The sequence below is a fragment of the Chaetodon auriga genome, chromosome 2 (assembly GCF_051107435.1).
Source record: "Chaetodon auriga isolate fChaAug3 chromosome 2, fChaAug3.hap1, whole genome shotgun sequence".
NCBI classification, from domain to species: domain Eukaryota; kingdom Metazoa; phylum Chordata; class Actinopteri; order Chaetodontiformes; family Chaetodontidae; genus Chaetodon; species Chaetodon auriga.
In genome coordinates this window covers 3,418,352-3,430,521 of record NC_135075.1, presented here as the reverse complement: position 1 = coordinate 3,430,521, position 12,170 = coordinate 3,418,352, and the positions used below count along the sequence as shown (strand labels likewise).

Sequence of the window (12,170 nt, the reverse complement as noted above, 5' to 3'; positions counted from 1 at the left end):
ACTATGTTACATGACTTTTATCTAACACTGGTAGAAATCGAAGATGATAAATTGTGGTTTAAGAAGCAGCCACCCGACAGTTTGGAGCAGTTTATTCACCCTCCAACTTTGTACAAAACCAGGTGACCCTTGAATGTTGGCTTACCAATGGCTAACATTAGCAAGGCAGCAAGCAAGGCCCCATACATAAATACAACAAGTCTGGAGTACTGGAAGGCATATTCCTCCTCTTTTTGCAGAGGCTAGCTGTCTCTTCTCATCTCTGGCCCCTGCACCAAGCTAAGACATCCTGAGCAGGTCTGTACACACACATACAAAACTGACAGCACATGGAACATTACTGAGATTCTTGTTTTGGTTTTAACTTTTTAAGGATACAAATAAATAGAAATAAAGTTTATTACTGTTATATGATTAGGAACTGTAATGTAATTACTGAATTTCAATTTAGAATTCCTTACAGTACTCATTACTAAAAAAGCAATCAAATTACTGCCCCCTGGGTCCTAGCTGCAGCACACAGCTGTTTTCAGTGAAAAAGCTCTGATGAACCCAGTGTATACCACCTGCTCAGCACCAACCAGCTGACAGACACAGGTAGAGACGAGCTGGCGAACGTAGTGGAGCATTATGACTAAAGAGCCAAAGAGCAGATACTTTTCTCAGGACATGGTACAGACCAAACCCAGAGCTAAAAGAGGGTGAAAATTGGACTTAATTCATCAGGTGGACACAAACATGACTACAAATTACTGCTAATGTAGTTCCATGTCTACAGAATGTGCAAACAGGCAACACACATACAGCCATAAAAATGAAGAAGGTGATAATATGTCAGTGTTGTGTGTGCAGCTCGTTCTGCTGGCCACAAGAGGCCAAAAAAGAAGAAAAAATGCAATTACTGCTTAATATACAGTAATATATCTGATGTAATTAGTCAACCAATGGTCACCAGAAATTCAATCCAATGCATCATCAACTTTTCATTTAAGTCATTTACGAAGCACAAATGCTGAACCTTCATTATCTTAAGCTTCTTACATGGGACGATTCTCTGCTTTACATTGTTGTGAATGGAATATTATTTCAAAAAACAATCAAAGACATCACCCTGGGCTCCAGGAAGTTGGCCTTTTTAATTCTCTCTGACATTTTACAGACTAAACAATATCATATAGCAGTATAACTATAGCAAGACAAAATGACAAAATGAAAAATATGGCTCGCTTGACCCCTTTATGTGCTATGCCCAGACTCTGAGAGGATATAGCCATAAAAACAAGCAATCATGCTCTACTGTACATGTCTGCAAACAGAAACTTCCACCACAGACAAAGGAGCAGAGCACCACTGCAGGTCAACACTGCTTGCCAATCAACATGGAGGATATGACCGCCGTGTCCAGAGCAGGCAGAATGACCTCAAGGCCAAAACGGATGAGCCTTTTTATAGCCTCCTTTATCAGACCTCAGGCCACGTCTGTTACATCATGTCAGACAAGGTTTTATAGCCGACTTGTTGATTTCTCTGGTGCGATAAACTCTGCTGACCTGCAGAGGCCTTTGCTTGGAGGTCCCAGGTGACTCTGGAGGAAGCCGACAGACGTGGGCTGGAGGAATGTCAAGCCCAGCCTGGTGGACATTAAAGGCAGCAGTGGACTTCTCCAAAAGAATCATTGCGTGTGAGTCTACTTCCTGTAGCGCAGGGGTTGACTTGATGTTCTGCCTGTTTGGGAGCCTCCGGGGGTCCTTTGGGAGATGATGACACACTAGTTCATCAGCCCCAGGATCAAGAAACACCTGCTTCTTTTAAATATTAGTCCCCCCAAAAAGCCTTGGGGTGTTATTATTATTTTAGCTCTGGTATTACCTTTAGCGGCTCCAACTGCGACATAGGAAAAATTCACTTATAAAGCTGACTTGAACTCAGAACCAATCTCTGACAATGATGTCATTTCATAAGAAAAGACAACATGGTATGTACAAATGGAGAATTTGTCAAGTTGAGTCTTCGGACTGAAAGGTGAGACAAGTGGTGGACGTGGCTGAGGCCATTTGTTGAACTCTAACTGACACACCAGCCCACCTGTCTTGGTTGCTCAGACTGTCAGGAGCTGTGAAAGATGATCAGCGTCTTTGGGAGGGAAAAGAGGGGGGAAAGTGTGGGAGAAAGTGGAGGAGGGTGGTGGGATGGGAGGAGGATGGGCAGTTGAGGGCTGAGCCTAATCTTGAGATCACACTGAGGGTCAAATCAAAGATAATTCTGTTGCTACTGTACGGGGGGTTACAATTGCTTTGTTCTGCACCAGAAGCACAATTTACTTCACCAAGACAGCACGATACAAACTACTATGAAATCATAACTTCCCCAACTTCTGCCAAAAATTAACCAGAAATTCTGGAAAATAAACTCTGCTTTCTTTCCAAGAGTTAGATGTGAAGATTGAGCAGGTGATTAGCTTAGCTTTAATTAGCTTAGCATGAAGAATGGAGGCAAGAGGAAACCACAAGCCTGGCTCTGTCCAATGTCTGCATACCAGCACTTCTCAATTTTATGATCATGCTACCTCATGCTTATTTAACCAGCACATAAGCAATGTCAAAATGACAAGTTTTGCTTTCAGGGAAAGTTATGTGCAGGATCCACTTCTTGCCAGCCATGAGGTTGCCAGGTTTGGTACTATGGAACCTGTTCAGAGACCTTTGCTAAACCCTGTACTCACTGAATGTGTCTGAGAAACTGTACTGGAGCCAGAGACTGGCTGTTTGTCAAAAACAGTTAGAGCACATTGACAGTCAGACAGGTTTGTTTACAGCCTGATGGACTGCTTGTGTTTCTTGTCCTATGATGTCTTTTCAGAGATGTTGCTGTGTTCCCAGATCTTAGCAACGAACTTGGTGAGTGCACTCTTAATATAATTGATAGAAATGTTTTCTAAATTAAAAAAAAAGAAAGAAAAGAAATAGATTGCACTCATCCTTAAAGCTCACTGAAGCTGTGAAAACAAATTCAGTACACTGTTTAGTCTGACTTTGCTTAACTAGACAGTTTTAACCCACATGCAGTGCATGCAGGGAACTACACTGATATGTTCACAAGCCTCTTTACAAACTTGATGCTCATTTCCACTCACACAATTTAAATTTAGAAGAGCTCATAATTATAAGCTGTGGAATGAATATGGTCTGAATGGATGAAAGACTATTTCATTAATTTCTTTGTGTCTAGCATAAAACAAAGCAAACAACCCACATGGACTTAACACCAAAGACAAAAAATCCTCAGAGTTACTCCACAGATGCATTAGCTCTTAGTGCAGATACTGGGAGATACCATTTTGTTTTGCATTAAACTCTAAACTATTCAAACTATGCCCATGTTTTCTCTCCCTTGTACGTCTCATATGCTCCATCTAGTGAAACACCAACACACACACACACACACACACACACACACACACACACACACACAGACACACACACACAGACACACACACACACACACACACACACACACACACACACACACACAAACAAAGTTAGATCATTAAAGGCCCTTTGCAGCAGGCTGCAGCTGGCTGGCTGTTCGGAGGAGGCTCTTTTCTCTCCATTGCAGCTGTTTCCGATGAGTCAAGTTATCTGACCGCAGTCTTTCCCAGCAGACAGCTAACACTGTCGGGCCATACGCTCATCGTCTCGTCAGCCCATACTGGGTATGAGAGGGGGATTATGCTTCCTGATGATGGAAAACATTGAAGGTGCACTGTCTTTAGTTTGTCTGGCATCTGCATCTTTGTCGGGACCTGTTACTTATTGTCCTTGTTTTCATGCATAGTTAAAATGAAAAATCTCTTATCTTGTACAGGTCTTTTATTAAAAATCAGTTATCAACCAACCTACCACATATTGGTTGCTGCAAAAGCTGCAAATATACATATACTTATACAAAATATACCTTCTTTTTTATTATTGCTAAGTGCATAAAAATGACAGCAAATAACTCTGGTTTAAATGTATGGTAATTGGTACAAAACATTAATATGGCTCCTGTCCATATGTCAATAAGCCATGCATACTACACAGATCTGTATCTAGTTCATCTAAACAGAGTGCAGCTATCTTCACAAAAATCAGCTGCGTTTGTTAATTCATGAATAAATCAATGTTTCGGTCTCTTGGGTGCTTAAGATGTCTACAAGTTCACCAACCGTCAGCCCTGAAATCCAGCAGAGACAGAGCAACGTTAGCATTTACTTGTCTGTTTCTGTGTTTCACTTGTGTTTGCACCCACTCAGTGAATTTAAGTCCAACATTCACTCTCCTTTTAGCTCTGTTTTGGATTTATCAATGCCTGAGAAGAACATTTGGCTCTTAAGTCGCAAGATGTTTGACTCTGTTTGACTCTCTCACCTGCTAGTTGCCACCTTTGTCTGCCTCATGGTCAGTGCTAAGCAAGTGACATGCAGCAGGGTTATTAAGTATTTTTTTTTGTTCCTATGGTTCAAAGCAGCCGCCTGCGCTGGCTGGAAGGAAGGCTGATGTGTGCACTGAGACTAAACAGTCGAGTTAATATGCCATAAAACAAAAACAAAGAGCTACAAGTGGCAAAAAAGCTTGATGCAGCTGGACTGGGTAATAATTGTAGGTGGCTTAGTCTTAACAAGAGTCACCTTTCACATTATACATAACAAGGTAATTCATTGTCCTACAGTGTCTGAGCAATTGAGTTACACGACAATAACAACTGCAGTACACATAAAGTAATGCCACAATTACAACTTCTAGGCATGTTTAGCATCCCACAATGGTCAACTTGTAAATTCATAAGACTTACCTTAGCAAGTACAATATCCCTTTTATTTATAAGGATTATGACTAACATTGCACTATAACATTTCTTGGCAGCTTCATCTCATGACATTAGTATCAGCTTCAAAAACCTTTTAGTCAAACCAAATACTATAATAATATTAATAATCATCATCATAATAATAAACTTTATTTGTGTGGCACCTTTCATACAAGAATTGCAGAGAAAACACATGCACCACGTGCTTCACATAAAAAAATTGAATGAATAGAAAACAGGAATGGAACATTAATGTAAAGTAAGATTGAGAATAAATTAATTTCAAATAAGATTGAGGATAAATTAATAGAAAATAAAATGGAGAATTAATTCATGGAAAATAAAATTTAGAACAGATTAATGGAAAATTAGATGAAAAATAAAACCACCATAGTAAGATGTTCTCACTGAGTTCCATTCTTACATCTTCGCTGACACATTCCTTCCACCACACACTTCATTAGTACTTTAATCACCTCAACAGGCATTTAATGGCATTCCTTTAAGTTGATGCAGGGGGTGAGGGGTTGGGGGGGGTTAAAGTATTTACGGTTCCAAACTGTGACGCAGTGGTGGTGTTGGGGGAGAGAAAGTGCAGCGGGGTCGTGTTGCTGGCTGGCCACGCGTGGTAAAACACTATGGTGTCCTGCTTTATGAGTGGAACCAGGTTCTGCACAGGTCGCCATTGTTGGTGCAGCTGAGCTGGGGGCCAGGGGCCCTGGATTGATGTGTCAAGGGGTTGTGTTTGTAAAAACAGGCCCTTTGATGACACTCTCTCCCTTTTCCAGAAGTCGACAGCCCCTCCCTCCTTCACTCCCTCCAACAGCACCAGTCAATCTGGAAGCCATTTGCTTGCTCTCCACAGAGACAGTTCAGGCTTGATCACCTCCAGCATCTGCTGAGTGTTTATTTACCCAGAGCACTTAACCCATTAGACAAACTGAAACAGGGCAACTGTAGAGCCACTGATCATATTGGTACTCTGAGGGCAGGAGTCACTGCTGTGCTTCCATGTACAGACATACACATTGATAATGTGCACGCATCTCATACTGCTTTGGAATGATGCTTAGTATTTAACCTGTGCTTTTTGAGGGTGGGCAAAAAAAATGTTTCTGAACCTAATCAATTGATAAACAATGTATGTTTCATTTTAAAAAAATGTATGCAAAGGATTTGAAATATATTATCATTTGAAGCTCCCTCTGTAGTCTTGAAAACAAACTGTGAAGTAAATTCACATTGACAACTTGACAACTGTCTATTTAACAACTGTCTAATTGTTGGGTTCATGAGACTTTTGGGGTGTAAAAATGGATCAGAAAAGGTGGAGAAACGCTGGCTTAACTGAAGCAGATTTTGAAAGGAAGTTCAGAATTTGAGAGGAAATTCCAAAGTGCTGACCTACATGAGATGTCTGCAAGGTCACAAGTCACAAAAGCTTTATGACACTGAATACCATATGCCACCAAAAGTCTGCTTATACATTCTAGCCCACCTCTGGAACCTTAGAAAGCCCACCTCTGTGGATACAATGGAGCGATGACCAAAAGGTAATCCCTCATTAGTGTTCACCCTCACTAATGGTGGAGAGCTCTGTTCAGCACATGACACTAAAATCTCCCATAGGAGTGTGGAGGCATGTGATTCACAGCTATAGGTGGAAAAGGTATTCAGATCCTTTACCAAAGTAGAAGTAGCAATAGTCCACCATTCAAAATCTTATGAAGTAGTACAGAAATATTTTCAGCACTGCTATTTATAATACTGGATTATTGATTTATTACCAATTAATGTTAAAGCTGGTCAACATCAAGCTATTAACTACCTAACTATTTCATGTGTTGAGGGCCAGTTTTAAATCTAGCAGTCCAAAAAAACCTTACAGAAGTTATTGAAGGAGATGGACGACATCACAAAGTGTTATAGATTTTTCGATGTGCTGAAGGAGAGAGCGTTTCTCTATCATTTTTCGTCTCATTACATCAATCAGTTGGCTTTTGCATGGGTCACAAGGCAGAAAGATGCATTTTGACGTATGTAGGAGGACCATAATTTTGTTTCCAGGGATGAATCTGAGATTTTCCTCAAAACAATCAACCAGTAGCTCATAAGGTGAGTTTTTAGATATTGAGTGAGCGTCAGTCTTTGTGTATACTTATTAGTGATTACACGGGATCTCTCCAAGAGCTCAGCATTTTTTATTTGCTCACAATAGACCCCATCTCCAGCAGTATATAAGTACAGTAAAAGTCCATTTTTCAAATAAAGTTAACCCTGTTCTAATAGATGAATTAAAATGAAACACACTGACTATGGCTACACTTTGTAATGTTAATCTCCTCCTTAATGCAGCACGACATTAATCTGAACACAAACTTCATCATGTGCTCTTCTTCAGTTCAGCTGAACTGTAACCAAGACATTTAGAACTTCATTAATGAGCATCACCTCCTGTGTTAAACCAAATCAGCTGCACACAGAAGCAGAGCAAACTGGTACTGTGAGAGTACCAGCTGCACACAGAAGACCCACTCAGTGACAGGAATTATTCTGGGATACTGGAGAGAAGGGCGTTGCAAGTTTCCTCTCAGTCTAAGGGAGGGTCCATATAAAATATTAATAATGCTGGGGACAGCCTTGCCTTTGTATGAAGTGAAACATATGGTTCAGCCTCCCCCTTGTCAGTTTAGCACAGTCCCTAATACAACAGCTCTGCAATGGTTCCTACCTTCAGGAAGGCTATATTGTTATGGGTTTTTACTCTTTAGAAAGGTGCTGGTCGTTCTGGAGGCTGTATGTGTGCTGCTGTTGAATTAAGATATTTCTAGTATTTAGTTACCCTCACCAATATGCAAAACTGTTGTATTATTAGTGTTGCATTAGTCTTGGCAAAGAGTGCTAATAACACCTCACACCAGAATATATTTTTGCATGAAATCTATTTATCTGCAAAGAGCAGAAACTACAAATACAGTAGAATATTTGAACGTGTGTGTAAGCATCTGCATCTGAAGGTCACCATCCCAAATGATGCTCCTGAAGTGGCAGTTTTAAGGAACGCATTAATAAAATCTGCCAGTGTTTTGTCTTCTCTCCCTACTCGAAAGAGCTACTGGCTGATTTTGGTGAAGGTAATGTAAGTGTCCACACCTTACCATTACCAAATGATGCCTGCGACTTTTAGGACCAAATCATTCGGGAGGATGGGAGTCCCTGCATGTGCTCCACCCCTGCGTTTACAGCTGAGAGGCTACTGTCGCTGCTATAAGAACCCTCCCTATCATGAAGACTATCACATTGAACCATCTTATAGGGAAGTGTCTCAACAAACCGGGGACTTCTGCTGCCTAAATCTTGGAGTTACGGCGACTTTTACGCACAGTTCCTGCCTGTATGCAGCTGTTTTCTACTTGAAAATACGGGATTGGCTTCCCCTGTGAAACACTTTCCTACCTATGATGGCTTTCACTATGCTGAGGCCGGTGTCGACGCATCCCTTCTCTTACCCCGCTGACCTGACCTTGATGTCGGACGATGAGGAAGGGAACCGCAGCGAGAGCGACGGCAGCACCGACCAGGGCTACGGCTGCTGCGGGACCGCGGGGGAGAGTTACCTGCGGGAGTCCGGCGGCGTGGTGCGGCAGCGGAACGCCGCCAACGCCAGGGAGAGGTACCGGACCCAGAACGTCAACACGGCCTTCACTGCGCTGCGGACACTCATCCCCACAGAGCCAGTGGACAGAAAACTCTCCAAAATCGAGACGCTGCGCCTGGCCTCCAGCTATATCTCACACTTGGCCAACGTGCTGGTGGTCGGGGACGGCAGGGAGGACGGCCAGCCGTGCCTTAGTGCTGTCTACAAGGAGGTGAAGGGGAGTGGAGAGGGCAAACAGCCCCGGACTATCTGCACATTCTGTCTCAGCAACCAGCGGAAAGGGGTAAAATATTCAGTTTGCGCTCAGAGAAAAACACTGGCAGGTGTCACCCATACGCAGAACTCCATTTCAAAAATGTGCTATTTTAAAATGTCTTTTTCGCTGGCAAGCGTAACACGTGGCATCTATAATTCCATATTTTAGAATTCCTCAGAGTCGACTATTTAATACCGTGTTTATTCAGTATACCATGCAAAGCTGTTATGCTATGCATTTTCAGGTTTTAGACTCCGTCTGCCTTTCATTCCTGCAGGAAATACAACCAGGGATCCAAGTTTGTTTGGGTGGGATTAGTTAGATAAAACGTACTTGGGCTATAAGTGGTTAATATGTGTGCCGAATTTCCAATAAAACCCGTATATTTCTGAAAACATACGCACGAATGCATTACAGTGCTCGTTCCTCCGCGAATAGACGAGGGAACACTAAAGTTGCACATTTCTAAACACGGTCATCATGAAGGAAGAAGGGCCGGTTAGTACGTTCAGAACTCAGCTTAAATCATAATTTTGTCTGAATATTAATGCATTTAAGTCGTATAGTCCTCCTGAACAGTATGCCAGCAGCAGTCAGTTAATACTGTCATATATATGTTTAATCAATTAATTCAGCATTGTTACAATATTTACAGTAGAATTTAAGGATCTATGAGTTTCACTGGAAAAATACTTGCAGCCTTCTTCTATTCCATAGACATACTGTGCTTTAGTACACTTACGTCTCTGCTTGACTGGGCCTTTCCAGCAGTTCAACATCAAATTGTTAAACTGGAATGAGTCTGTTCCTCTAGAGATGGATGTCATATGACACCGTGGGGTTAGAATGAGCTGCATACACCCCAGTAAAATGGACATGGTCCCTCTTGGCTTTCAAATATCTGTGTTGGGATTTAGTTTATTTATAGGTGCCATATCATTCAGTACATGCAGATATCCTTTAAAGGAAGCTGGGGTTTTATCCATTCTAGACAGCTATGTAATTGCGTTCTGAAATTAGAATTTGTGTTTCTGTCAAAAAAGTTTCTGTAGGCCTACAGTGATGATGTTGGAATTGACAGTGACAGTAATTTCCCTCTTTGTTCACAGGTGAAAGACAGACGAGACTGTGTGAAAATGCATGGAAGCAGTGCAAGACAAATAAGTCGGCGATGAAACTGGGAGTAGGATTGGATCTCTTCAGAGCAGACCTCCACTGACCATTCCTAGAGTCTAGAAGCATCTCAGCACCTCAGCAGTCTTTTTGGACTGCTAGCTAACGTTTTAGGAGTTTGGCTGATTGGTCACTTAACCCAGAATGAGATATGAGCATTGGCACCAAAACCACCTGTGTGTTTCCAGCAGATAGAGGAAGTCTTTCCAGGGTGCTGCCTAATGTCATGGGGGAATATTGTCAAAGTGAGAACATTAGAGTTGCAGCTGCTGTGGTACAGCCTGCTGCTTAATGACTAACTCTCCAGACATGTTAAGGTGATTGTTAAAATGCAGTCAAACTCTACATGACAAATGGTCTTTCAGGAGCAGAACATCATTTGGCCTGATCTCAAAGCAGAATTTTGTTATTTAAATGGGAAGTGAGTAAACAGTAAACAGGAGACAGGTTTTTGCCATCTTTATTTGAACTTGAATGATGAATGCAGGGAAAAGGTGTTTGAAATCTATTGGTCATAGAATACACAACATTAACTGCTCTTGGATTACTGAAAGACTTATAATCAAGAAGCAGCATGGATAATGCTAATCACCTATTATAACTGAAAGGAACAATCCATAATCCATGCAAATGAAAGGATATCTTCACATTCAAATTCAAAACAAACAATTTGAAACAGCTATCACTGTTAGATGAAAAAAGTTCTTCAACCTATGAACTGACAACATACGATAACAAATCTGCGTAGATGTTGTTTGAGGCTTAATTAAGTAAACAATGTCTTTTTTTTAATCTATACATCAAACTTACATATGAGAAATGACAAGTTAATTTACATGATCTGATTGTGGATCTTTAGATATTTAATGCCAAAACATCAGCGTGACTGCCGTCCAGGAAGATCTATCAGAGACACAGAGTGCTCTTGGTGCCTCTACCCTCATATACTGTACTGGATAAAGGACAGATGAGACAAAGTCCCACACAAGTTTGCATCACTCTTTAAGATGTAACTTAGATGATTTTGGGAAGCTTGGAACGCAAACAGACTTGCAGCTTGCAGCAGAGCAGCTTGAGAAGTGACATGAGAGGACAGACCACTCCATCCACCTAAACTGGTGTTGTGAAGTTGTGTGCGACAGGACATATCTGTGGACACTATTTTGTTTGCTTTTTCATTACATGGTGTAATCTACTTTGAAATTAAATTTATTTTTACATAGACATGGCTCTCTTGTATTTTGCCTTCAGTGTAATGTTAATGTATTTGAAGTTGTTAAAGGTTGCAGCGTTTTTGCAGGGCAACAAGAGTTTTAACAGTTCTCATTGATAATGCACACAATGTGTTCTCATTGAGTTGTAGTTGTCATATTTTAAAATATTTTGAATTATTGTCCCTTAACAATGCTATGTGAACTATGTCAATAGCTGTCTCAAGCTGAACAATCACATTTTCTTTTTTTTCCCCTGTGCCAGTGTAGTTAAGAGTTGGTTCACCCAATTTACAAACAAACAAACACATAAAGCCTTCACTTTTTAAATGCCTTCTAGTAGCGTCTAGTCACACAGATAGTTTTGCTTTTATCCAGGTTTTGAGATATCTCTCTCTTGAGATTTCTGCCTTCTGAAAAGTGTTGTTCTGTGGACTAGTCAGGCCCACTGTATTCGGTAGAAACAGAAATCTCAGAGCCAGATATCTCAAAATCTGGACAAATAAAACCCAAACTATTTGCATGGCCAGTAAAGGGGTAAGTAACAAAACGTGTGCATGTAATTTGTGTGAACTGAGCCTATAACACTGCAAGCTTAGTTTGTAGATAAGTTGCAAAAAAGTAGGCTCTGCAACTGTACCCTTTCAGATGTCTATTTTCCTGATTATTTATTATTTATTTCATGTAAATTCAGGGCAGCACGGAACCCAAGAAAGACCAAACCACTTAACATTACTGGCATCTTCTGCCTGTAACAGCTCAGCAGAGGAAACCTATATGGGGAATTCCACCAAAGGTTTACCTTCTTTGTCTGAGTAATGCCAAGGAATCTCAACAGAGGAAGCAATCAATCTCTTTCTCAGTGGACTCTCTGAAATCGTTGTATCCCAGCAGTATCTGACCACAGAGAGCCCTGTCAGGGTGGTAGGTGCAGAGTGCCAGTTAGGAAGACATGAATCAGAGTCAACTCTGGGAAAAGGTAAAGGCAAAACAGGAAAGACACAAATTAGTGTTGGTGGATCCA

The 12,170-nt window shown here is 41.2% G+C and overlaps 1 protein-coding gene across 1 annotated transcript; it reads left to right on the top strand.

Annotated features, from left to right (window-relative positions):
* The first annotated feature begins 8,103 nt into the window (after nucleotides 1–8,103).
* LOC143331226 (transcription factor 15-like) lies at nucleotides 8,104–11,156 on the top strand. Its single transcript, XM_076747906.1, has 2 exons — nucleotides 8,104–8,789; nucleotides 9,872–11,156. Exons 1-2 carry the CDS (start codon nucleotides 8,307–8,309, stop codon nucleotides 9,935–9,937), a joined length of 549 nt encoding a protein of 182 aa, XP_076604021.1. The 5' UTR covers nucleotides 8,104–8,306; the 3' UTR covers nucleotides 9,938–11,156.
* Nucleotides 11,157–12,170: the final 1,014 nt, after the last annotated feature.

What these genes read in the sequence shown, in the direction of transcription:
- LOC143331226 (XM_076747906.1), top strand. Translation starts at nt 8,307, where the DNA reads ATGATGGCTTTCACTATGCTGAGGCCGGTGTCGACGCATCCCTTCTCT. An exon ending in TCAGCAACCAGCGGAAAGGG is followed by an intron (nt 8,790 to 9,871) that starts GTAAAATATTCA and finishes CTTTGTTCACAG; the next exon opens with GTGAAAGACAGACGAGACTG.